The sequence below is a fragment of the Alternaria novae-zelandiae genome, assembly GCF_023758075.1.
Source record: "Alternaria novae-zelandiae strain BMP 2774 chromosome Unknown scaffold_9, whole genome shotgun sequence".
NCBI classification, from domain to species: Eukaryota; Fungi; Ascomycota; class Dothideomycetes; order Pleosporales; family Pleosporaceae; genus Alternaria; species Alternaria novae-zelandiae.
This window is the reverse complement of record NW_026056969.1, coordinates 968,824-992,058: the sequence shown is the minus strand read 5'-3', so window position 1 is coordinate 992,058 and position 23,235 is coordinate 968,824. Positions and strand designations below refer to the sequence as shown.

Genomic DNA, 23,235 nt, shown 5'->3' with positions numbered 1-23,235 from the left:
ATCCACCAGGCAAGCAGAAAGTTAAAGGGGTGTTCTACTGGAGAACCCGTGCCCAAGAAAACAGAGGCTCACTAATGCAACGCCTCGCTTATAGACACAAAGAAGGGGAAGTATACACAAATCTCCGAGTAAATCCTAGCACACGAGCTAGCTTCTTAGACACACTGGGAGTACCAGTCGTTGGCAGCCTTGCAGCTACCCTTGGCGCAGCACTTAGCACCGGTGAAGCCCTTGCCACCGCACTGTCCGTACATGGAAGCGCAGCCAGCAGCGGGGGCAGCCTCCTTGGTAGGGGCAGCAGGAGCAGGAGCGACGACAGTGGCCATGGTGGACTTAGCAGGGGCAGCGGGGGCGGCAGGGGCAGGGGAGACCTCCTCCTTGGCGGGAGCAGAGGAAGAGCCACCAGCGGCAGCACCACCCTTCCAGACAGCAGGGCCGGGCATGGGGAAGGCCTTGCGGCCGTTGTAGATGCTGAAATTGGCGTAGGGGTCGGTGGCCTTGTAAGCACCGGGGAACTTGACCATGGGGCCAGGCTTGCCGCTACCACCGCCAGTAACCTTGACCTGCATGCAGGAGACGTAGTGCTCGGGCTGGTTGACGTGGGAGCGGTGAACACCAATGTGCTCGAAGCGGACGAGGTACTCGCCGTCGGGAGTGTCCTTGGGGATGGTGGCAGTGACAGTGTCCTTGTTGTAGGTGCACCAGGAGTTGCTGGTGAAGTCACCGCTGCCGCAGTCACCCTCATCGAAGATCTTGAACCAGTCGCCAGATCCGTCGTAAGACTGGACGCTGCCGGGAGCAGCGGACATGTAGACCAGGGCAGGGCCCGGGTGCTGGAACTTGGCACCAACACCGAGCTTGGCGGTAACGTCGTCGCCGGCCTTGACGGTCAGGACCTGGACCTTGCCACCAGTCTTAGCGGCACCCTGGTTGCAGACGATGTCGGGACCGTCGGCGGTGGAGCCATCACGGATGTCGGCGGCCGGGTTGGAGGAGAACTTGATGGGGTTGTACGCGACCTTGCGAGTGGAAGGGCGGACGTATTTGAACTGCGGCTGGGCAACACCACCAATGAGGTTGGTGTCAAAGAAGTAGTGGGCGGTGGCCACTTGGGCGACGGCGCTGAGAACGATGGCGGAGGCGGAGAACTTCATTCTGGCTAGCAGTAATGAAACTTGTGTAGTAATTGGTAAAAAGAAGTGAAGGAACGAATGTAAAGTGCTGAAAAGCGAGTGTAGAAAGCGATTGAAACGAATGTATTGCTTGCTGGTGAGTTGTAGATGTTGGACGGTCGTCCTGGTTCTTATATCAAAAGTCCTCCACGCATTGTACCAAACATCTTCATGCAAGCCAGGCGCCTAGACACCGGTGACCTGGTTCCCAACGGACGACAATTTCCCGTTGTAGGTATTCCAGGAGATAGGATGCAGGTTTCATCGACAACTACAGTCTTCCTTCCGTGATTGTGGGTGTTCTGGATCTCTTGGGAAGTGGACATGACCGTGATCCTTAGGCCGTTCTAAGCGTAGCAGCGCTTGTGAAAACATGCGACTCATTGAAAGGAGGCACGGAAGCTGCTGGTTCGGAAAGTAAAGTCAATGCGGATGTGATTTCTACGGGTCCTGCCAAGGTCGTTTACTGACACTTCATTGCAGTCCGCGATGTGGCGAAACACTGGTCTCCTGTGTGGAATGCTTGACAGGCGTAGCGCCGTTTCGTTTAGAAACACTTGACGCCCATTTCGTCCAGAAAAGTGTTAGAAAGAGGAATTCCATGGCTGTGATTCGGTGGTTTCGTGCACGGACCAGGAGTTGAGTGCCGGTGGTTATACTTCGTAACGTACGGGCCGCTGTCTGTCAACACCAGCTCCACCCGATGCCGATGCCTAGCATGCCGTGTGGAAAGTTTGCGCGACCGCCGTCGTTGCCACCATGTCGGACCCGCTAGTGGAGCGGAATATGGACGTCGGGAGTTGCGCGCAAACGATATCAGATCGTGCAGAGAGTGACCGCGATAGACCCGCTGACAGGTGCCAAGGTATGTGAGATTCTGTGAGATTCTGTGAGAACTGTTGGAGTCTCTTGTGGCGTGACAAGCCGGAAATTTGATTGCAACGTCCGGATAGCGTTTCCTTGTGTTGCCCAGGTGTGGTACACAATCTGCGGTGCATGAGTGTTCGATACGTTAGATACGCGATAAGGCAGAAAATTTCACTGCAATGCGTTTCATCTAGCAAGAGAAGGGAACGGAGTGGGGCTGTTCAAGGAACAGCTAGTTGTGACATGTAACCCAGTTCATGTCAATTTGCAAGGAAACACTCCGTTTGGCTGGGTCTCTTTTCCTCGGGTTCGACCAGCACGCTCGGGTAGTGAGCCGAACGCGAGCGCCTCGCTTTCGTTGTATCCGATATTCTCATTGATGGAACTCCTGGAATCCATGCCGTTCAGCGCGTGGCCACTGCGCCCCCTGATCCCTCTGTCGTTGGGCGGAACCGCACGTCACTCAGGGATGTTCTCTCAGTCTGGGCACCCGCCTTATCCTCCGTAATGTGCATGCTGTACAAGATTGTTGTGCCTGGTATGATGATATTTTCGAGCTGCGTTGTCTTGTCGCTTTCGTCATTCTCTTTCTGTAAACCAGGATGGCTGAACCTTATCTTTCTGCAGTTCACTTTGCCTTCCACCACATAATTCAGGAGAAGGCGATTTGGCCATGACTTCAAATCTCCGTGAACAAGCTTTTTGCCGTAGTCACCTACATAGTTGCGAAGAACTAGTCTCACATTGAGTTCGTTCAGATAGAGAGGGAAGAGCCCAGCGACTGAATTATAGCAACAGCGCAATCTTATATCCTTGCGCGGTACTCGTACAAATACTGTCACATATCGTAGGATATAGAATCGGGGCGCGAATGGTACCACACGGACAAACATGCTTGGCTCGTGGCGACAGGGTTCTGCGTGCTCGTTGACGTCGTTGTCGAGATCGAAGGCAGGGCTAAGTTCGTCCAACATATCTTTCTGCAGCTGTCTACAGCTGTAGAATGCTCCAAGGAAGTCGACGCCAAGCTCTGGTGAGATATACATGTAATGGCATATTATTAGGCGTAGTTCTGAGGGCAGTGAGAGCAAGCGACTTGCTGACTGAAGACTCATAGGGCGAATCGATGGAATTGTTTCCAAAACACTCATCTCTGTGATAGCGGCGCGTTGTGCAGTCCTGACTGTTTCGCTACTCAAATCAAACTTCGAGGTCACAGTTGAGAGTGCATCAATGTTGGCTGGGCTGATTGGAAGTGAAGAGGGGTGTGACATCATGGTGGATTTTCCCAGGCGTGGATATATGAATGATGGGGGTCCACGTGTCGAAACTTCCTCTGGCAACAATTTTTGAGGCGAACCAAAGTTGAAGAGCCAACCAAAGCTGACACTCACAATCAACACGTGGTGGTGGCTGATAAGAAGTGAGGTGGTACGGTACTTCTACGTAAGGGAACCGCTAGACTCCTTTAGGCTAGACCAAGTAAGACACGCAATACCATCGGGGTCCTGGGCACTCCTCTACGTGCTGGGCTTTGGTGCGACGCAACGATAGCATATTTCCGTGAGAGGGTCTTTAACAGCTTTGTATTGCGTTTGTGACGTTCACGTGGTGCAGTCGACCCGCTTTGGTGAGTTGGCATGCCGTGCGCTGTCGGACTTTCCACTTCCAGATACCGTTGTTAGTTATTACAAAGGAAAAAACCAGCCTACCACTCTATCTGGTTGGGCTGAACAGCCATAGCATGGCGGGTAGATGTATTGAATGAGATGATATGATGCAAGAATTCGAAAATGAAATAATAAGTTGGGTGAACGGAAATTAATCGTTCAACATCAGCTAAGAGTGGTGTATATAGCATCGCCCAACATGCGCATACGAACATCATGACAAAACAACATAATCTACCAAATAACATCATCGCTCAAGTGTCTACTGCTTAACTTGCAATATCACAGTCTAGAACTCGCCGCCGCCACCTCCAAGAGCAGCAGCACCCCAAATCCCCACCAGCCCCCAAACACCCACTCTCCATCCACGCCACAACCCATGCATACCCTGACCCTTCCTTGTACGCGGCGGCCTAGAGAAACCCATCGCCTTTGCACTCGCCGCCTTAGCAGCATTCGGTGTAGAAACACTGATGCCTTCTTCACGGGCGATAAACCACATGGTACCCAGCACACCCCTGTACTGACCCGGCTCCACGATAGTCTTGAAGCTCTGGTCAGAGGAGCTTGGTTTGTCCAGACCATACGCTGGGCTCTTAGCACGGCTGGGTGGGGCCTGGTACTCGGATGCCAGACGCTGGGTTTCGTGGTCCTGGAGTGCGGCGACCTGGCCGCGGCGAAGGACGGTCTCGAGAGGGAGGCGGATGAAGAGCTCGGATATGGAGGAGAGGAAAGTGCTGAAGGAGTAGGTGGTCGGGGTAAGGATAGGGTCGATGCTTAGCGTTGAACGGAGGAAGAGCGGTGTTGAGGAGGAAATGAGAGTGGGGACGCAGGCGTGCATTATGGTAGCTGGGAGGAGGCTGGGGGCGACGGAGAAAGAGGGCAGAAGGGAAAGACATGGGTATATAGATCGTGGAGAGGATGAGATGGGGGTGATGATGAGGCGTGTGCGCACCATGTCGAGGGGTGCGAGGAGGGTGGCTGCGATGGCTGTAGCAGCGACAGCAACACCCAGGGACGTCAGCGGGCTTGGACTGTCCAGGATGTCTAGCCCCCCAATTCCACTTCCCGCTGAGCCTACAAGACCTGGGTCTGGTATGTTCAGCAGAGCAGATATCAGACTCCTGAACCAGCCCTCAGTCGTCTTGAGCAGGAAATTGTAGATGAAAGTGCAGTTGGTGCCCTTCCACACACCCCACGCAGACTCCTTCTGCCATAATTGTCCTATCACTTCGAGGAGTGAGTCTGGACGCTTGAGATCTAGTTTCCGTACGGCGGATGGTGGGGGGCGTGTGGGTGTTCGTGACCGGGATCGGCTATCGAGGCGTCGCTGGCGTCGCCGTGGGGACCTCGATTCTGAGACGCCCGATCGTGAGACAGAGGGCGAATATGGCGATGGCGACGTGGGGTTCATGCGCGGGGCAGTAGATGTGAAGTAGCCCGGCGAGTCCTCGTCAGACTCCTCATCAGAGGGCGGGTACTGTATCGATTAGCCCACATTCACATGTCAAATGCCCCTCCGGTGCCCAATACATACATCCTCAAACTTTCCGCTTGCGAAGCTCTGGGGTCTGCTCTTGTGACCAAACTCCTCCCCCGTCAAGCCTGCCAATTGTCCCTTTGCCTCGTGTATCTGCAAGATCGTCTTCGCGACCTCGAATGGCTGGGCGAGCAGGACGCTCGTGTAGTTCCACAGAGCATGATCGAGCAGTTTCTTCGCATGCCCGGCTACGGTAGGCGAGGCTTCTGGGAAGTACGAGTCATAGTCTAGGTCGGAGAGAATGTCGCGTGCCTGACTGCCCAGACTCGATTTGCTACTGTTGCTGGGCTTGAAAGCGGGCGGTAATGACGAGGACGTCTGGTTCTGCGGCACGTCGGGCGGCGGGCCAATAGATGGCGGGATGTAGTAGGGTCGTAGGGGGTTCGGGGCATCGCGAGAGGTCGCCATTCTATCTGTCGTTTTTGCGGTAAAGATTACGTGAGGCTGGCGATGTTTATCGTTTTCTTACCCGCGGTGGTGGATGCGCTGGGTAGATCGACCGGGGTCGGGCCTGGCCTGTGCGTCAACATTTCTGACGTCTCACAGCATTCGGAATTATCGGCGCATTCACTCGTTGTGACACGGCAAACACTGCAACCCCTTCGCTTCCGTGTCTCCTTCTCCTATTAGACTCCAATCTCGGTCGGCTAGCGAACATCAAATCGGCATCATGGCTGCTAGAAGAGCTTGTGTGAACGCCTTGGAGGGGAGGATAGCGGGCGCAAGAGGCGCATCGTCGAGTCCAAGGAGGTTCGCCAGCAATTGGGCGGCAGCGATATGTCGGAGATCGATTCAGACACAGACAACGGCAGTGTCTACGCTATCAACATCGACTATTCTTAAAGCAACAAGCCCGTCATGGCTTCAGAGTCGCCGCCAATTCTCCTCGTCGCCCGCATCCCGCCACGGTCACCTGGACCCACCCCGACCGGGTGAGGAGTGCGTCAAAACATGTCCCAACTGTAGCAACTTCAACCACTGACGCCTTCTAGACGCAAAGTCACATTTGTAGACAAGGATGGCCATGCCTCTACATTCGAAGTAGCCGACGGCGACAACCTCCTCGACATCGCACAAGCCAACGACATAGAAATGGAAGGCGCATGCGGTGGATCTTGCGCATGCTCAACATGTCACGTCATAGTCGAAGACGAAGCCTACTACGACAAGATGGAGGAGCCGGATGATGACGAGAACGACATGTTGGATCTGGCATTTGGACTTACCGAGACGAGTCGCCTGGGGTGTCAGGTCAAGATGAGCAAGGAGTTGGATGGACTGGTTGTGCGTCTGCCGAGCATGACGAGGAACCTGCAGGCCAGCGATTTCGACAGCAAATGAAAAGACTTGAGAGAAGAGTCGTGACATCCGCAGGGGATTCATCGGTGGGGAGACATCTTGGGGGAGATATTGCAGGACATCTGTTGGAAGGCATTATGGGTCATATCGCATACAGCATTTGAGACGACATGTATTATACGAACACTCCGCTTGCAGATGAACTGGCGTTGAGTACGACTCTGAACTTATGTATAGTGTATGGTATCATGAACATATCCAAACTATGTCCCTTTTGTCCCAAACGCCGTGTTGTGCATATAGAATCGTCCTCAGGCCTCCACGCTACCCTCCTTCTTCTGTCCTCCTGTGATCATGTCGAGGAAACCCTGCTTGCTCATCTCCTTGACCTTCTCCTCCCTCTTGTCCATGCCGACGACCATGCCCGCCTTGCTCTCCCTCTCGGCTTGTTCACCCTTGACCTGCGCCGCTCGTACGGCGTTGAAGAGCTTGATGACACCCTTCTGTGCCGTCCGCCTGAGCTCCTTCTCCTTCGCTGATGTGGCAGCGGTGCTGACGTTAGGGTCGTTCAGGCCCAGGACGTCCTTCACGCGACCCTTTTCTTGCGCCGCCTTTCGCTCAGCAACAATTTGTCGTCGCGCCTTCTCGCTGAGTTTCGAGTCGGCGAGCTCGCGGTTGGCGGTGGCGGCGTCTTTGCTGCGGGACAGGATGGGCTCGGAGCGTTTCGATGTCGTCAGCTTCGAACCAAGAATCTTGGAGATGGAGTTGGCGAAGGCTTCTGGGTCGTTCCGTTTCCGTACTTTGCGCGCGGCCGTGGTTGAGGTCTCGGAGGCATCTGATTCGGAGTCGGCAATAGAGAACTCATCCGCCTCGGGTTCAGAGTCGTCCAGCTCTTCCACATCGTCTTCGGCGTCGCTGGGCAATGGCGCTTCGTGGTCGACGGGCGCAGTCTTCTTGAGTGCTGACTTTGCCGGGGCCTGTGCAGGTATGCTGGCCTTGAACTTGGGCTCAGGTTTCTGCGCGGGCGCCGCTTCGATTTCTTCTTCGTCGTCGCTGGCTGAAGACTCCTCTGCCGCTGCTGCTTGCTGTGCCGCCTTCTTGGCCTCGAACTTTGCCTGTTTCCTCAGCTGTTGCTTCGAGAGCTCTTGCTTTCCGGGTAGCGTCGCATTGACACCAGATGGCTGGAATGGTTCCTCGGGCTCCTGGCTGCTTCCGCGCAATGGAGCATCGCGCGCGCCGCCTTCCTCCTCGCTCGAACTGTGGTAGTTCTTCTGCTTCTTGACCTTTCTCTTCTCCTTCTTGGGCACCTTGCCGCGCAACTGCTCCTCGGTCCGTCTCCGTTTCAGCGATGTGTTGACCATTGTGGCGGTGAAAGTCGGGTTATGTGAATGCTGCAGGTAAATCGCGTCGCAGAAAAAAGTTCCAGGCGATCGGCGTTAGTAGCCCAAATGGCCGACGGCAAGCGCGCCCCGCCATAGTGGATTCCCCACAGAACACCACGAGAGGCACACCAACGAACACCCACAACCCTACCCCTACTATCATCTCTCCCTACCAACCGCCGCTATGGTGCTTCAGGATCTCGGGCGGCGCATCAATGCCGCCGTCACCGACCTCACGAGGTCGCCCAACCTCGACGAGAAGGTGCGCGCCCCGAGCAGGCGACTGATGATAGGTGGCTAACATGCGCAGGCCTTCGAAGCCATGGTCAAGGAGATCTCCAACGCCCTCGTCGAAGCCGATGTCAACGTCAAACTCGTCATGAATCTGCGCCAATCGATAAAGAAGGCCGTCGACTTCAAGCACCTCGCGCCGGGCGTCAACAAGAAGCGCCTCATCCAGAAGGCCGTCTTCGATGAACTCGTCAAGATGGTCGACCCCCATGCCGAGCCCTTCAAGCCCAAGAAGGGCAAGTCCAACGTCATCATGTTTGTCGGTCTCCAGGGTGCGGGTAAGACGACGACGTGTACAAAGCTGGCGAGATGGTACCAGGCAAGAGGCTTCAAGGCCTGTCTGGTGTGCGCCGACACTTTCCGTGCCGGTGCCTTCGACCAATTGAAGCAGAACGCGACCAAAGCCAAAATTCCATACTACGGTAGCCATACACAGACCGATCCCGTGGTGGTGGCGGGCGAGGGTGTGGAGAAGTTCAAGAAGGAGCGCTTCGAGATCATCATCGTGGATACCTCGGGACGACACAGGCAAGAGAAGGACCTCTTCGACGAGATGGTACAGATTCAAAACGCCGTGACGCCCGATCAGACCATTATGGTGTTGGACGGAACAATCGGACAGGCTGCTGAGTCGCAAGCACGCGCTTTCAAGGAGGCCGCAGATTTCGGAGCAATCGTCATCACCAAGACGGACGGTGCGGCAGCAGGAGGTGGTGCCATTTCCGCCGTCGCAGCAACACATACACCTATCGTCTTCCTCGGTAACGGAGAACACATGCTGGACCTCGAGCGTTTCGCGCCACAGGCTTTCGTCTCAAAGCTGCTCGGCATGGGAGACGTCCAAGGGCTCGTCGAACACGTACAATCTCTCAAGCTCGACCAGAAGGACACAATGAAGCACATCACCCAGGGTATCTTCACAATCAAGGACCTGCGGGATCAGCTCTCCAACATCATGAAGATGGGGCCCTTGTCGAAGATGGCAGGCATGATTCCCGGACTTAGCAGCATGATGGGCGGCATGGACGACGAAGAAGGCGGCACAAAGCTGAAGCGCATGATCTACATTTGTGATAGTATGACCGAGAAAGAGCTGGAGTCGGACGGAAAGATGTTCGTCGATCAACCCACGCGTATGACACGTATCGCCCGCGGCTCTGGTACCTCGGTTCGCGAAGTCGAGGAACTGCTTACACAACATCGCATGATGGCCGGTATGGCGAAGAAGATGAAGGGTGGAATGGCAAACATGCAGAAAGCACAGGGTGCGATGGGTGGAGGCAACAAGCAACAACAGCTCGCGGCTATGCAAAAGCGCATGCAAAGTATGGGTGGCGGCGCAGGTGGTGCAGGCGGCGGCATGCCAGATATTGGCGCTATGATGAAGATGATGGGTGGAGGAGGAGGAGGCGGCGGCGGCGGCATGCCCGATCTATCCGCGCTCGGTGGCATGGGAGGGGGAGGTATGCCTGACATGGGCGCCTTGATGAAGATGATGGGTGGTATGGGCGGCATGCCAGGTATGGGCGGAGGTGGTGGTGGTGGACAAGGAAAGGGACGGAGGTAGTATGACAGCCAAGAGGATATCAGTTTGCGCTTTTTGATGCATAGCCGCGGCGTTCGGGTTTGATATCATATCTGGAGGGGTCTATGTGTTGAGGTACACATGTTATGTCACTACTTCCACCTGCTTCCTTCTCTGACCTTCTGTCTGAATAGCAATTGTCTTGCTTATGTTTGGTTTAGAACAAGGGCTTCCGTTGATGCTCAAGGAGTGAGGCGCGTCTCGTGGCGGATACTTTGAGCTACCCGTGGACATGTTCTGAGAGAAAACGCTGGGTAATGTAGGCCCCTAGAGGTCATTTCATTGTTGATGAGACATCACCATAGCACTGTTTAGATATGCTCATCGTGAACTTCTCACTACAACATGCCCATTCACACGCGCCCCTGAGCCTACTTAACGCTGACTCTTTCTTTTTTTAAACTTCCCGACTAACCCGCACCTCCACACCCAAAACATCAGTGCCAACCCACCCAAATTCACCAAACATGTCCGACCCACGCGAACAGACACAAGAAAATCCCGAAGTTCCAGATCCATCAACGCATCAAGACGATCTCTCGGATCTGCTAGCTGAATACCCATTCGGTCACATAAAGCGCGGAGCCCACGAAGTCCACGAACTACAGGGCGTATCAATGAACCGCAAGGACGTCGTAGATCTACTAGACGCTTACGCAGCCCTAGACATCTGGTTCTACGTCCCCAACCCTCACTCTGACCTGAAACAACTAGAAGCCAACTTCTACCTAACCGACACCAACATCTCCGCCACCAACACGCGCCATGCACTCGTCCTCGTCCGCCACTTTCTCATATGCGTAGCCACATTGTCTCACTTGGATACTCTCGTTATCAATACTGACGTTCCAGAGTCAGCGACCCAGTCGCCAGAGACTGAGCAGCTTCAAACGCAATTCGTCAAGGAGATCATGCGGGAGGTTTTTGCGTGGTTTATAGGTGGTGGGGAGAAGTTTCGAGTTGTTTTGTGTACCATGGGGGAGACGGATGTTGGGGGTAATTTTAGGCATGTTTTAAGAGGGGCTGACGGGGAGAAAGCGGGGATGAGCGTGAGCCCTTGGGAACAAAAGTTTGGAGGGATGAAGAGGAGCGGGATTGTTTGGCGGAGGGTGGCATCTTCTGCGATCTCGATGCCGAGAAGAGCTTCCATGTAAGCGGGTTGGTTGCCTGGGAAGCGGGGAGAAGACAAGATGTAACTGATGGAATGTGGATGTGTGGTAGAGCCTGTATAGGCTTTTTGAATGATACGAGACGTTGAAATTGCCGATAGCTACTGTATTGTTTATTATATTAGCTCCTCGCCTTTCTTGTCCATATCTTTCTGCTGTGCCTGTTCTTTCTGATACTCTTCAAAGTCAAAGCCTAGCTCCTTAACATCTCTGATCTCCCTCCTCTTCTCCCCCATCTTTCCAAACGCCTGCCGTATCTTTGGGAAGTTCTCGCGACACCAGTACTCCCACTCGCCCCACATCGGTGGTGTCTTTCCCTTGCCTCCGTTTTCCAACCCATCCTTGCTCTCAGCGCTCAATGCCCACTTACTCATTGCGTTGATGTAGTTGGCATCTTTGGGGAACGGCAAGAGATGGAAGTTCCGTCCTGCACCCATTTCCTCCTCGATGCTTTGCTCCCAGTCGCGCATTTCAGAATGTGAGGGGAGCGAGAGACGGCCGGAATATACGCGTGCGAGGACGGCAGATTGCACTTCTGCTACTGGGAAAGGGATAACGCGTTGATTGAGGGCGAGGAAGCTTAGGGTCGGCCGAGGGGCGTAAAAGACATGCTGGTATGTATGGTTTACTCTTTCGCCGGTGGTAATGAGTTTGGGCTCTACGTCTTGCAGGAAGGGTAGGCTGTAGAAGTATCCGGTAGCAAAAACTATGGCATCGATGTCGTGTTCTTCTGTTCCGTCTTCAAGCATTACGCCTCTACTGTTAGGAAGAAACTGTTTGATAGGCGGAACTTCTCGTCTCTTCTGGTCTTCGCCTGCTGTTCCGTGGGTTGCGCTGAACATGGACTGCGATCTTGTGGACCACAAGAGCGGCGTTTGACAGAACTCAGCGATCTGGGCGCTGACGTCTGCGCCAGACGCTGAGTTTCCCACCACTATTGTCTTCTTTCCGGTGAAGTCCTCGGGCTTCCGGTAATATTTCGAATGGTTAATGCGACCGGGGTGCTGTGCAGCCCACTCTTTGATACCGGCCATGGGTGGGATGTAGGGAACTATAAAGTGGCCATTTGCTACTACAACTGCGTCATAGACTTCGGAAGTATCTTCGTTCGTAAGTAGATTACGCGTAGTTACTTCCCATGGGCTGCTGGCGACATCGAGGTCCACTGGACTGACATTGATGACTTGTGTACAGTATCGAACGAGGTCTTGCACATCCGCGGAGTAATCGTCGATATATTTAAGTACTGTCTCATGAGTAGGAAAGAGTTGACTATCCGCGGGCCAATCCAGGTCTTGGAAGCCCATTAGTCCTCTAGGTATATTCGTTTCGAGCTTTTCGTACATTGGCGACAAAAAGGAGGGAATTTTCGAAGTTCCGTTGATGCCATCCGTATCAATGTTCCCATTCATTACTGCATCTTTGGATTGCCACTCTGGTTTTTGAACGTCTTTATTGGGGTTGGTCTGAGGTATGTCGAAGAGATTCTCGTCCCGCTGTTCGCCTGTATATATCCAGATCCCACCTGATCGACTCCGTTGTTCAAACAGCACGATCTTATCAAAAGCCTTCTCAGCTCGGAGGTATTTTGCTGCCGCCACACCCGATGGTCCAGCGCCTACAATGGCTATCGTCCTAGCTCTTATTGATGTTCTACTGCTATCGGAAGACATCGTAGCAAATTTGGAGAGGGCGATAGGACAGGAATGACGGAATGAGAGCCAAGTACGCGCAGACGCAACAAAAGTTCTAGCCAAAGGGTATCTCGGAAACAGCAAGGAGACCATGGGAAGAAGTTGATGACATGGAATGACGCCGAGACATGGGAGGTGGAAAGCGAGGATCGGAGCTGATCGGAATGGCCTTCCGATCGGAACTCGGCGAGGCTGACGCGCATCATCGACTTGTGACATGAGCTTGCGCATACAACCACCGGTGGTCAATTGATGATTCGGCCCTAACCAAACTTTATTAACTCACACTCCTTGACCGTTACACCCCTCATTGACGTATTCGTCTCCTCTTCTCCCATTCCTACCCAGCAATGCTACGCACACTGCGACTTGCACGCGTTTCACCAGCCCCACGACCCGTCCGAAGCTTCTCAACCAAGATTGCAGCCATGGCACCACTGCGCATCGGCTTCGTGCCAGGTAGGCACGTCATCAATACTGTTGCATCGCCCGCTGACGGAAATAGAACACTTCTCCACACCGCTCGAGTTCGCGAAGAAGCACTACGGCCTGGACGCGAAGCTCCTCCCGTTCCCCAGTGGCACAGGGCACATGGTCACGGCCCTGCAAGCCGACGAAATCGATATCGGAGTTGGCCTTACCGAAGGCTGGATAGCGGCACTGGGAAAAGCACAGGCGGCTAAGCAGGACGCTGGCTTCAGCGTGGTGGGGACATACGTCGAGACTCCGCTCTGCTGGGCCATATCCACAGGCGCCAAGAGGGATGAGCTCAACGGAATACAAGACCTCAAAGGCAAGAAAGTCGGCGTGTCCAGGATAGGAAGTGGCAGCTATGTGATGAGCTTCGTGCTTGCCGACCAGCAAGGGTGGCTCGACACTTCGTCCAGCAGCCCACCATTCCCCGTCGAGGTGCTGAACACGTTTGCCAACCTCCGCGATGGAGTCAACGACAGCACGGCCGACTTCTTTATGTGGGAGCACTTCACGTCGAAGCGCTACTACGACAACGGCGAGATCAAGCGCATCGGCGAGATCTACACACCCTGGTCCTCGTGGAAGATCGTCGCCGCAAACCATCTATTGAACCCGAAGAACTGGAGTTCGGCACCCAACGCCAGCAAGCCAGTGCTTACTGGGGAACTCGAGGACGTCATGGACAAGATCAACAAGGGAGTCAAACACTTTGAGGAGAACCAAGAAGAGGCCGTCCAGTACATTAGCACCAAGCTCGATTACTCGGAAGAGGATGCGCGAGAGTGGTTGAAGACTGTTCGCTTCGCCAAAGATGTGAAGGGCGTGGACAAGGAGGTTGTGAACAAGACCGTTGGCATACTGCAGAAGGCTGGTGTGTTGGGCGGGCAGGTTGATCAGTCCGCTATGATCGGGCTCGAGCGACATGCGGCATGAAGCTAATCTGTGCAAACCGCTGAATATCATGCCACGCGACTCGGACAACGGTTCGCGCACCGTGCCCAATAGCTCTAGTGTCGGCAAGCACACCGTGCAATAGGATCGCCAGTGCATGGTCGGAACGATGTCAAAGCTCGGAGATTTGGGTTCCATGCTTTTTGTTTGTTATGTATTGCATATCAGTCAGAGCATCCGTCTGCAACTACCAACATACCGAAATGCCTTCACCAGTACAGTCACATCGAAGAGTCAACACAACGCACAAGGCAATGCATTCACCTGTTTCACCTCTGCAGAGTGCGACTTCACAGCACCGCGAAGCATTTATACTCGCCGGCAGGTTTTCATGGAGTGCCCTTGGAGATTCTCGCACAGCTACCTGCGCTTCGACCACCGACCTTCCACTGCAACGAACTCTAAAAGCCTTCGCCTCCGAATCCAGCCCAACACGAAGAAAGCCTACTTTCGTCAACTTCTCCCGACCACTACCCTCGCAATGCCAACCGGCATTCCAAAAGAGCTAGAGTTATCTCACCTCGACCAGCAGCCCCACATACGCGTATATGGCCGCTACTACATCATCTTTCCCTTTCCGGACATCAGTCGCGCCCATGAAGCAAAAGAGGCGCTGCACAATGGCTTCAAAGAAGTTCTGAGAAAGTTTCCATATCTCGCTGGCACTGTGGACTTAGACCCCTCTACCGACCTTCTCCGTGTGCAATACCCCGACCCCATCGATCTAGAAGCTGAAGCACGCCGTATATTCACAGTCAGTTACGACGATGCACAACATGACTACGATTCGCTTGCGAAGGACGCCTTCCTCCCAGACGAGTTGCCCGCTACTATCTTCTGCCCAAACGAACTGAAACACCACGCTGGATTGGGCGAAGATGCGTATGCCGAAAGGATGACCAGCTTTTCGAAAGGACCTTTGCCAATCTTCGCGGCGCAGGCTACCTTCATTCCTGGAGGTCTGATATTGAGCGCCTGGTGGTATCATGCCGTTATCGATGGCACTGGTAATGGAAGAATTCAAAAGATATGGTCTGATGCGGTACGAGATCTCAATGCTGGAAAGAACAAATTACCGCCAGTTCGTCCGCCTGCCAGATACTACCGTGTGCCAAGCTACAAGGATCAGCTCCAACCATTGAAGGATATCGTCAAAGAATGGAACGTCGTACCAGACCCGTCATCAGCGCGTCGAGCGCTCGCAACGCTGGTTCAGGAAGCCGATGCAGCAGGCCAGTCTATTAATACACCTGAGAAGCCATTCGCGAAGCGCTTTGAGGTCCGCGAAGGACCGGATGAAGGACCCAACAAAGTCGTTGCCGAGATGTTTCGCTTCTCATCGCAAGCTATCGAAGAGTTTCGCAACGATCTATCCATCAAAATCGGGAAGCGTGTATCTAACTTCACTGCACTGTCAGCTATCGTCTGGGCAAACGTTATACGTGCTCGCTCGAAATCGATCACCGCCTCGGGTAACACCCAGTCGACCCTTGCTGTTGTTGTAGACCTCAGAAAATTCCTTCCACTGCCCTTCTCGTCCCCGGATTATCTCGGCAACCTGGTGCTGTCTGCTACGCCTACCTTGAATCTTGACGGCGCTGCGGCCTCTCTTGAGGACATCGCAGCCAAGATCACAGACGCTCTGCACGCCATCAACGCGACATGGGTAGTCACTCAAATCAACAGCGTCCTTACCAACCCTGCCGAAGCGCAACAATCCCTTCTGAAGTTCCCCAAAGGCCCAGACCTATACATCACTAGTTGGCAAAGAATGGGAGCTGACAGGGAGTGGTGCATCCCAGGCACGAGCAAGCCAAATGCAACTGCTATTCGGCGAGCGGCATGGGTCAGCGAAGGTGGCATCGTGGTCTTGCCCAGGGAAGAAGACAAAGAAGGACAAGAGGGGGAGCCGTATGAGATCATGATCAGTCTTACAAAGGCCGACATGGAACGCTTCAGGGCCGGATTAGAAGATGCTAGATGGTTGGTCGACTCGTCATATAAGCCAGGCAAGGTCGTCACCTGGCGTGACATCTTCTCTCGCCGTCTTACCGGATTCGGACTGGCCTACGGTGGTGCGCTCTGCCTCTTGACTGTGGTGATATGTGTGTGCACTCTCTCACAGTCTGCGCGGATAGCTGGTGTTGCACAGGGCCCTGCTCAGGAAGAACTCAGGTAGATAGGCTTTGTTCAGAGTGTCGGATCTCTTATAGGTGGTCTGGCATCGGATAGGGAGTTACCCTCGTGACGACGAAGGAGGTGAAGAGAACAAGGTGAAGGCGCCTGGGATCGTGTGGCCAGAGTGGCTACACGTGCCGAATGTAACCTAAACCAGCATCTCAGGGCGTCCTCAATTGAACTACTCATGCATACTGCATAAACATCCTTTGATGTCTCCATTATTCCTAATTCGTGGTATTTGCTCCCGGCTTCGCAGCAAACGCGATCGTGCCTCGCTTGCGCGATTACCTTCACCGCTCGGACCTGTACCTGCAGTTTCATGACTAAAAGTGACGATCCTCCGCGGCATGCTACCCGCTAGCGCCCCGTCAAACATCGACCCTGAGAAAATCCAATTGCTCCATGGCACGGCCAGCTTACACCAGCGCCCAATTATTAGGCACTATCATCACTATCGAAATACCCTACATATTCCCATACAAAAGTCATGGATCCCGAAAGAGAGAGTCTGCTCTCATACCACGAGACGCAGCGTGAAAGAACACAACAGCTGCTTTCGCACGAGATCACAGCGAGTGCGCAAGCTAATGAGGATTACCCTGTTGATCATGGCAAAGTGGCGTGGATGCAGGTTCTTGGTGGATTCATTCTGTTCGCGAACAGTTGGGGCTTACCCAATGCCTTTGGCGTCTTCCAAACATACTACGTCGACACCTTGATGCCAGAGCAGGACGCGTCGCGAATTGCCTGGATCGGATCGATTCAGCTTTTCTTCACTACTATCGGTTGTTTGCCTGGTGGCATGCTGCTTGATCGGGGATACCTCAAAAGTATCATTGTTGTTGGCACGGGCCTCGAGCTACTGGGTTTGATCCTGACTTCTTTCTTCAAGAGCTATTGGGCCATCTTCTTCGCTCAGGGAGTGTGCATGGGCATTGGCAGCGGTTTGATGGCGATCGTGCCTGTCGCTGTGCTAGCCATGTTCTTCGAGAAGAAACGCATGCTGGCTACTGGTCTTGCATCGACTGGTGCTAGTGTTGCTGGTATTGCTTACACACTCTCCTTACGCTCGCTCTTCCTCAGCGTCGGGTTCGCATGGGCTGTTCGCATCTTTGCGCTCATCATATTGGTGACCAACGCCGTCGCTTTTGTGGTGATGCGCTTGCAGCTTCAGTACGGATCCAAGGGCTCCAGCTTCGGCTTTCACCACTTCAAGGATTTGTCATACACGATCTTCGTCGTCGCGTTCACGCTGTTCGTCGCGTCCTCGTTTGTGCCGTTCTTCTTCATTCAGGAGTACGCTATCAAGCTCGGTGTGTCGAAGGATATGGCATTCAACCTGTTGTCGATCATGAACGCAGCCAATATTTTCGGGCGTTTTGTTCCAAACTTCATCGCCGACAGGTACGTTCTCATCATCCACTCTTCTTACTAGCCCAGTACTCACAACTTCAGGTACGGCGGTGTCAACACCCTGCTTCCTCTCACCGTCGCATGCATCATCACCCTCTGTATGCTACCCCTCGCTCAGGAATTGAACGGTCTCATCGCTATCAGCATCGTGTACGGCTTTCTTTCTGGCGGCGTGATCATTCTTCCTGGTCCCACAATTACGAATCTCTCTCCCAACAAGGCCTCAATTGGCGTACGTCTCGGATTGGCGTATCTTGTTGCTGCTTTCGGCGGGCTGCTCGGTAACCCTGCCATGGGCGCACTCAAGGGCGAGGGAAATGGTGCGGTAGAGAACTTCAAGGGTGTATGGTTCTGCGCGGCAGGCGCAATGGGTGTGGGTGCCGTAGCTCTTATCGCCACACGATGGCTCAAGTTGGGTAGCATGTTGGCTGCAGGCAGAGTATGAAGTTCGATGGGAAACCTCCAACTCTGAACTTCCTAAAAGGCAGGTGGTCGTAGAAGAATGTCAGCTTACCGTGGCTAATCTAATCACGCCCAACGATGCAGGCTGAGTCGGTGTTGTCTACGCAGCCAATCACATACTGCCACCGATTAGATCCTTAGTGGGAGACGCGCATGAGGCAGTATTCTGAAGATCTGGATCACTTGATAGCTGCCATGTAGCACTGCATCCCGAAGAGGAAACATTCCAAATCCAGCCGACACAGTATGGAACGAAGACGATATATAAGATGAGATACCGTCAGCATACTCTGAAATGCCACCAGTACCCTAGTCATAGATTGGGTGCATCCCGGCAAGCGAAAATGCTACTCTTTGCCTCCACCACCTCGTTCCTCTCAATCCTCTCCACTCTCCCCATCACACACGCCGCGTTCTACTACCCCACACCCACACGCTCCTTCCTCGAACATATCCTCGTCGACAACTGGGGCGCCTACGCTTCCAATTTCTCCTCCGCAATCACCCCTTGCACGAATTATGTTTCGCAGACCGGTACTACAGGGCGCAATAGTGGTCGCACCACCGCTGCCCAATGGATGCGCGTCATGTTCCACGACTTTATTACCGCGAATGTAACTGCGGGCACGGGAGGTATTGATGCTAGTATTGGGTTCGAGACGGCGAGGGAAGAGAATAAGGGGAGTGCGTTTAACGATAGCTTTTCGTTTTGGAGGCCGTTTGTTGGGGAGGGGATTTCCAGTGAGTGCATCGCTCTTAATGAGTGTCGGGTGATGGAAGTGGTGCTGACGGAGCGGTAGTGGCCGATCTTGTTGCGCTCGGCACGGTCATGTCGAATAATCTATGCGGAGGCGCGCAGATGCCGTTCCGACCTGGTCGCATTGATGCAACAGAAGCTGGAAAGACGACAGGCGTTCCAGCACCAGAGACGGATCTCGAAGAGACTCTGCTGTTCTTCGAGCGCGCGGGGTTCGACAAAGTGGATGCTATTGGGCTCACGGCTTGCGGACACACTCTGGGCAGCGTACACCACGTAGGTATTTGGTTGCTATTCGATTGGGCGAGACTCACTCATCGGTGTAGGGCGGCTTCCCGGAGGCTGTAGACGAGAGCTTCGTCACGCCCAATAACACGAATGGCGGTAGTAACTTCGACACTACACGCGGCGTCTTCGATCCAAATGTTCTCGGCGAATACTTGAACGGCACGGGGAACAAAGGAGGACCGCTAGTTATGTCGTATAACGACACGATGAACTCCGATAAACGGCTTTACGAGAGCGATAAGAATGCGACGATGCAGGCTCTCTTCGCGCAAGGAACAGGCTTTCTTGCTACGTGTGCCGAGCTCATGGGCCGAGCCATCAACACCGTACCTACTGGTGTTCAGCTCTCCGAGCCAATCACTGTCATGCCGGTCAAGCCTGTAAATGCCACGTACGACTTGGGCGAAGATGGGGAGTTGACGCTTTCGGGCAAGATTAGAATCCTCACACCGGCAGGCAGCTCATCCCCGCGATCACTAACTCTTCGCGTGAGCGACAACGAGACAGAACTTAAACCAGAAGCCGAGACGGGAAGCTCAGTTTTTGGTCGCAGTGGTGGTAGATACGGAACTACGACTTACTTCCCCTTCTCGCTTTCTGGACCCGCCATCCAAAATGCTACGTCTTTCTCCGTCCAGGTACCCAAGGTACGGGAACAGACTTTTCGGATCGATAGCCAGGCATTCGTCGTTCCAAGCCTGACAGACCTGAGCGGCACAGCACTCAACACGACAATTGCCCTATGCACCAGGTTTAGGTCGTGTGAAGACCTTTCCGTTCGCATATCCGCACCACAAACACAGCATGGAACGCTGGCGCCGAAAATGAATGGAATGGATATGGTAGTGAGCAAGGCGATGGAGGAAAAGAGGGCATGTACACTTTGCCGGGGGCAGGCTGTTCTGCAAGATGTCCCGACTGGGCTGGTCACTATCGAAGCCTTGTTGGACGGCAAAGTCGTAGATACACTCCTAGTCAATGGAGGGCAGGCCGGGTGGTAAGGTGAAGGGATCTGAAATCGTGTCGCCTCTTGCTGCATTTACGCTGTTGAACTTTCAAGACTAGATGGCTTTCAATACAATGTATATTTCTCCTCTAAAAGATTTTCTTCTAGATTGCGACTCCTATGACAATGCTTACAGTGACGACGTCGACAGTGACCACGGCCGCTCACCAACATCCCACTTCTTAGGCTCTTCGCCCATGTGAAACACCAACTCGCCTCCTTCCGCAATCTCGCTATGTTTCAACCAAGCTCGATCAAGTTCCTGCCCGTTCCAGGTAACCTTTTGCGGGTAATAGCTTGTGCTTGACAGTTTCTGGGCCCGAATAGTCAACGACGTCTCGACTGCCGTTCCACTAAAAAGCGAAATCTTGAGCCAAGAGAACCGGGGAGCAGAAAGAAGGTAAAGCGGCTGAGCAGACACAGGATACATGCCCATGAGATTGAACACCAACCAACTGGGTAGAGCACCACCGTCGATGTTTCCGGGGTATCCGTTACGGTCGTCGCTGTAGAAGTCGTCGACGATAGCTCGAGTCCGATTGACTGTCATCCAGTTCATGCCAGGTACGTAGTTGTAGAGGAATGGTGTCGCAAAGGACGGTTCGTTTCCTGGATTGAAGAGGGCAGAGCCGGCATCGTTGTTTGCGCCGACTGATGTGCCGAAGCCTGGAATGAAAGAGGCGTCTAACCGACGAACGAAAGCCTCGTCACCGCCCATCAGGTCTATGACTTTCGCCATGTCATGTGGTGCGACACTGAATGCAGTCTCCCAAACCTTAGCTTCGTAGATGTCTGCATCCCAACCGCATGTTCCGCAGCTCAGCGGGTCGTACGCCGTGGTGTTCCACGTCCCATCCGAGTTTCTAGGACCTGGGAAGCCAGTAAAAGTACCCGTGCCGTTGAGAGTTGTGTTTGCCATGGGATTCCATTGGTTCTGCCACCAGCTTGCTCGTTCGCGCATCTGATCGATGTCTTCCTGGGACTTCGTGAGTCCAGCTGCCATACTGTAGATCGCGAAGTCATTTTGCGGGTACTCGACGCCACGAGAAACACTGCGGGTGTGGTTGCGCGTGATGAAGCGAAGGGAGAGATAATCGTCCAGTGCTCCTCTGCCTTCCTTCGTGGCGCCGTCGAAAGCGACCGGATCAACATTGCGCTCAGGCAATACGTTCGCGTCTTTCATCACTGCCTTGTAGGCCTCTTGCCAATCGATTCCGCTGTCGAGCTCGCCTCGACCAGTCTCACCGGCAAGTGCATGGACGCTCTTGACGAAAGCGTCCGCTAATACCATGTCTGCGTGCGTGCCGCCCTGAACGCGACCGTTCCAGTTTGCTGCGCGACCGGCGGGGAGGTAACCCTCTTCAGTGAAGATAGAAATGAGACCAGAAAGAATGCGTGAGTACGGCTTCGTGAAGACCAGGTGATACAAGGGTAGCAGGGTGCGATAAGTGTCCCAAAGCGTATAATGGTCATCGTAGTATGGCTTAGCTTCGTTTGACTCCCAATTAGGGCATTCGCCAGTTTTGTCGGTTGGCATCAGGCCTGTCTGATACAGCCCAGAGTAAAGCATTCTCTTCAAAGTGTTATTGTTGCTTGTCGAATGGCCATCATCTCCAATCTGAATCTTGCTCAAGATTTTCTCTTCCCATACTTGCCTTCCTTCGTCAACGACATCCTCGAAGGATTTCGCATCAGGAAGCTCATTTTCCACGTGAGAGCATGCCTGTGCAGCACTAATGTACGAAATGCCCAATTTGGCCTCCAGAGTAAGGGTGCCGTTGACTCGCTGCTCCTTAGGCGACCAGCTGAAAAGAGCGCCGAGGCCCATTCCGCTCCCAGCATAGGACCGGACGTCAGCATACGCGCGCGGCACAGGGCGAGACTTGAAGCTTGGTGGCGAATAAGGGTTGTACTGCCAGCTAAACGTGCCAGCGCCGGGAGTACTGGGAAGTTCTCCCTGAACATAGTCGGATGTTGGGGTGAGCACAGATTCTGCAGGCACACTGAAGTTCCCGCAGAAATGGATCGTATGACTTTCAGGCTGCGGCCAGCCACCCGTGTAGGTCGCTGATCCATGGTATGATGGCAATCCGTTCGAGGAAGACCCGACATGTAGCTGCCCGTGCAGGAACTTTTGAGAGTATGCCATCGAAGAATAAGCTGGCAACACGTGTGTGAGGTCGACTAGGACGTGCGCATCGTGCTCGTTGGCTGACAGGGCTCCGGTCATCGTGGAATCAACATTGACAGTGGAAAGATTGTTTGAAATGACTTCTGGTTGAGGGAAGGTGTATCGCATGAATCCGGTATGGTTACCAGAAGTGATCTCGATCTTGATGCCGTTCTGTAGAGTTGTAGTGAAGAGGCCCACTGTTGCGGACTCCAGTTCCAGACTGCGGTTCTGGGCATAGGTCATGTTGTCGGCAAGGTTAATAGACTCGAGACTGCCATACAGCGGCATCTGCGAAATCAATCCATCTAGATCTTGTTAATACTCGTAGGCGCATCATTTGCGCAAGCAGAGGACTAACAGGTTGGAGCTCCGCCAGATCCGCTGACGTGCGTCATGCTCACTGCTGTTACATTCCCCAATGGTGTGTATCCGGCATTGGCGTCCACTGCACTGCCATTCGGAAGCCCAATGTAGCTCGTGTCAATGCCTGGCTTTGCCATCGCCCATGGCAAACTTGCGCCAGGGAAGGAGTTACCGCCTGCGATGGCGGAACCAGGTTTGGGGCCCACTGTGCCTATCAAAGGGTCGACGAACTTCCACAAAGGTTCTTGAGATCTGCCATGATTGGAAGTCGACAAAACGAATGGTGCCGACTCGAAGACCGTCACCCAAAAGAGCAGTCGCAAAAGAGAGGGCTGATGCCGGCTAGCCATTTTGCAGCACAATCTGGTCCAGCTGTGATTGAGATCGTGTGAGATGAGGAACAAAGCTTGCCATAGCAAGTTATTGTACCCCACGCATTGCGCTAAGGGCAGCCGTTACTAGGTAGTTCCTAACGGCGCAATACAGAGGCGGTTTTAT

General features: G+C 53.7%; 10 protein-coding genes across 10 annotated transcripts; 5 read left to right on the top strand and 5 right to left on the bottom strand.

Annotated features, from left to right (window-relative positions):
* Nucleotides 1-155: 155 nt before the first annotated feature.
* Nucleotides 156-1,154, bottom strand: J4E88_005213 (uncharacterized protein; the record flags this gene model as incomplete). The annotated part of the gene is made up of 1 exon (XM_049398853.1): nt 156-1,154. One exon carries the CDS (start codon nt 1,152-1,154, stop codon nt 156-158), a length of 999 nt encoding a protein of 332 aa, XP_049255533.1.
* A 2,844-nt stretch (nt 1,155-3,998) lies between these two features.
* On the bottom strand, nt 3,999-5,657 carry J4E88_005212 (uncharacterized protein; the record flags this gene model as incomplete). Its single annotated transcript, XM_049398852.1, has 2 exons — nt 3,999-5,189; nt 5,247-5,657. The coding sequence occupies 2 exons, from the start codon at nt 5,655-5,657 to the stop codon at nt 3,999-4,001; spliced, it is 1,602 nt and encodes a 533-aa protein (XP_049255532.1).
* A 262-nt stretch (nt 5,658-5,919) lies between these two features.
* YAH1 (mitochondrial matrix iron-sulfur protein) lies at nt 5,920-6,590 on the top strand (the record flags this gene model as incomplete). The annotated part of the gene is made up of 2 exons (XM_049398851.1): nt 5,920-6,188; nt 6,242-6,590. 2 exons carry the CDS (start codon nt 5,920-5,922, stop codon nt 6,588-6,590), a joined length of 618 nt encoding a protein of 205 aa, XP_049255531.1.
* A 269-nt stretch (nt 6,591-6,859) lies between these two features.
* J4E88_005210 (uncharacterized protein) lies at nt 6,860-7,909 on the bottom strand (the record flags this gene model as incomplete). The annotated part of the gene is made up of 1 exon (XM_049398850.1): nt 6,860-7,909. One exon carries the CDS (start codon nt 7,907-7,909, stop codon nt 6,860-6,862), a length of 1,050 nt encoding a protein of 349 aa, XP_049255530.1.
* Nucleotides 7,910-8,114: 205 nt separating this feature from the next.
* On the top strand, nt 8,115-9,788 carry J4E88_005209 (uncharacterized protein; the record flags this gene model as incomplete). Its single annotated transcript, XM_049398849.1, has 2 exons — nt 8,115-8,192; nt 8,241-9,788. The coding sequence occupies 2 exons, from the start codon at nt 8,115-8,117 to the stop codon at nt 9,786-9,788; spliced, it is 1,626 nt and encodes a 541-aa protein (XP_049255529.1).
* Nucleotides 9,789-11,091: 1,303 nt separating this feature from the next.
* Nucleotides 11,092-12,648, bottom strand: J4E88_005208 (uncharacterized protein; the record flags this gene model as incomplete). Its single annotated transcript, XM_049398848.1, has 1 exon — nt 11,092-12,648. The coding sequence occupies one exon, from the start codon at nt 12,646-12,648 to the stop codon at nt 11,092-11,094; it is 1,557 nt and encodes a 518-aa protein (XP_049255528.1).
* Nucleotides 12,649-13,019: 371 nt separating this feature from the next.
* J4E88_005207 (uncharacterized protein) lies at nt 13,020-14,076 on the top strand (the record flags this gene model as incomplete). Its single annotated transcript, XM_049398847.1, has 2 exons — nt 13,020-13,128; nt 13,175-14,076. 2 exons carry the CDS (start codon nt 13,020-13,022, stop codon nt 14,074-14,076), a joined length of 1,011 nt encoding a protein of 336 aa, XP_049255527.1.
* A 499-nt stretch (nt 14,077-14,575) lies between these two features.
* On the top strand, nt 14,576-16,273 carry J4E88_005206 (uncharacterized protein; the record flags this gene model as incomplete). Its single annotated transcript, XM_049398846.1, has 1 exon — nt 14,576-16,273. The coding sequence occupies one exon, from the start codon at nt 14,576-14,578 to the stop codon at nt 16,271-16,273; it is 1,698 nt and encodes a 565-aa protein (XP_049255526.1).
* A 489-nt stretch (nt 16,274-16,762) lies between these two features.
* J4E88_005205 (uncharacterized protein) lies at nt 16,763-20,196 on the top strand (the record flags this gene model as incomplete). The annotated part of the gene is made up of 5 exons (XM_049398845.1): nt 16,763-17,679; nt 17,731-18,127; nt 18,456-18,834; nt 18,951-19,183; nt 19,234-20,196. 5 exons carry the CDS (start codon nt 16,763-16,765, stop codon nt 20,194-20,196), a joined length of 2,889 nt encoding a protein of 962 aa, XP_049255525.1.
* A 135-nt stretch (nt 20,197-20,331) lies between these two features.
* Nucleotides 20,332-22,769, bottom strand: J4E88_005204 (uncharacterized protein; the record flags this gene model as incomplete). Its single annotated transcript, XM_049398844.1, has 2 exons — nt 20,332-22,662; nt 22,761-22,769. 2 exons carry the CDS (start codon nt 22,767-22,769, stop codon nt 20,332-20,334), a joined length of 2,340 nt encoding a protein of 779 aa, XP_049255524.1.
* Nucleotides 22,770-23,235: the final 466 nt, after the last annotated feature.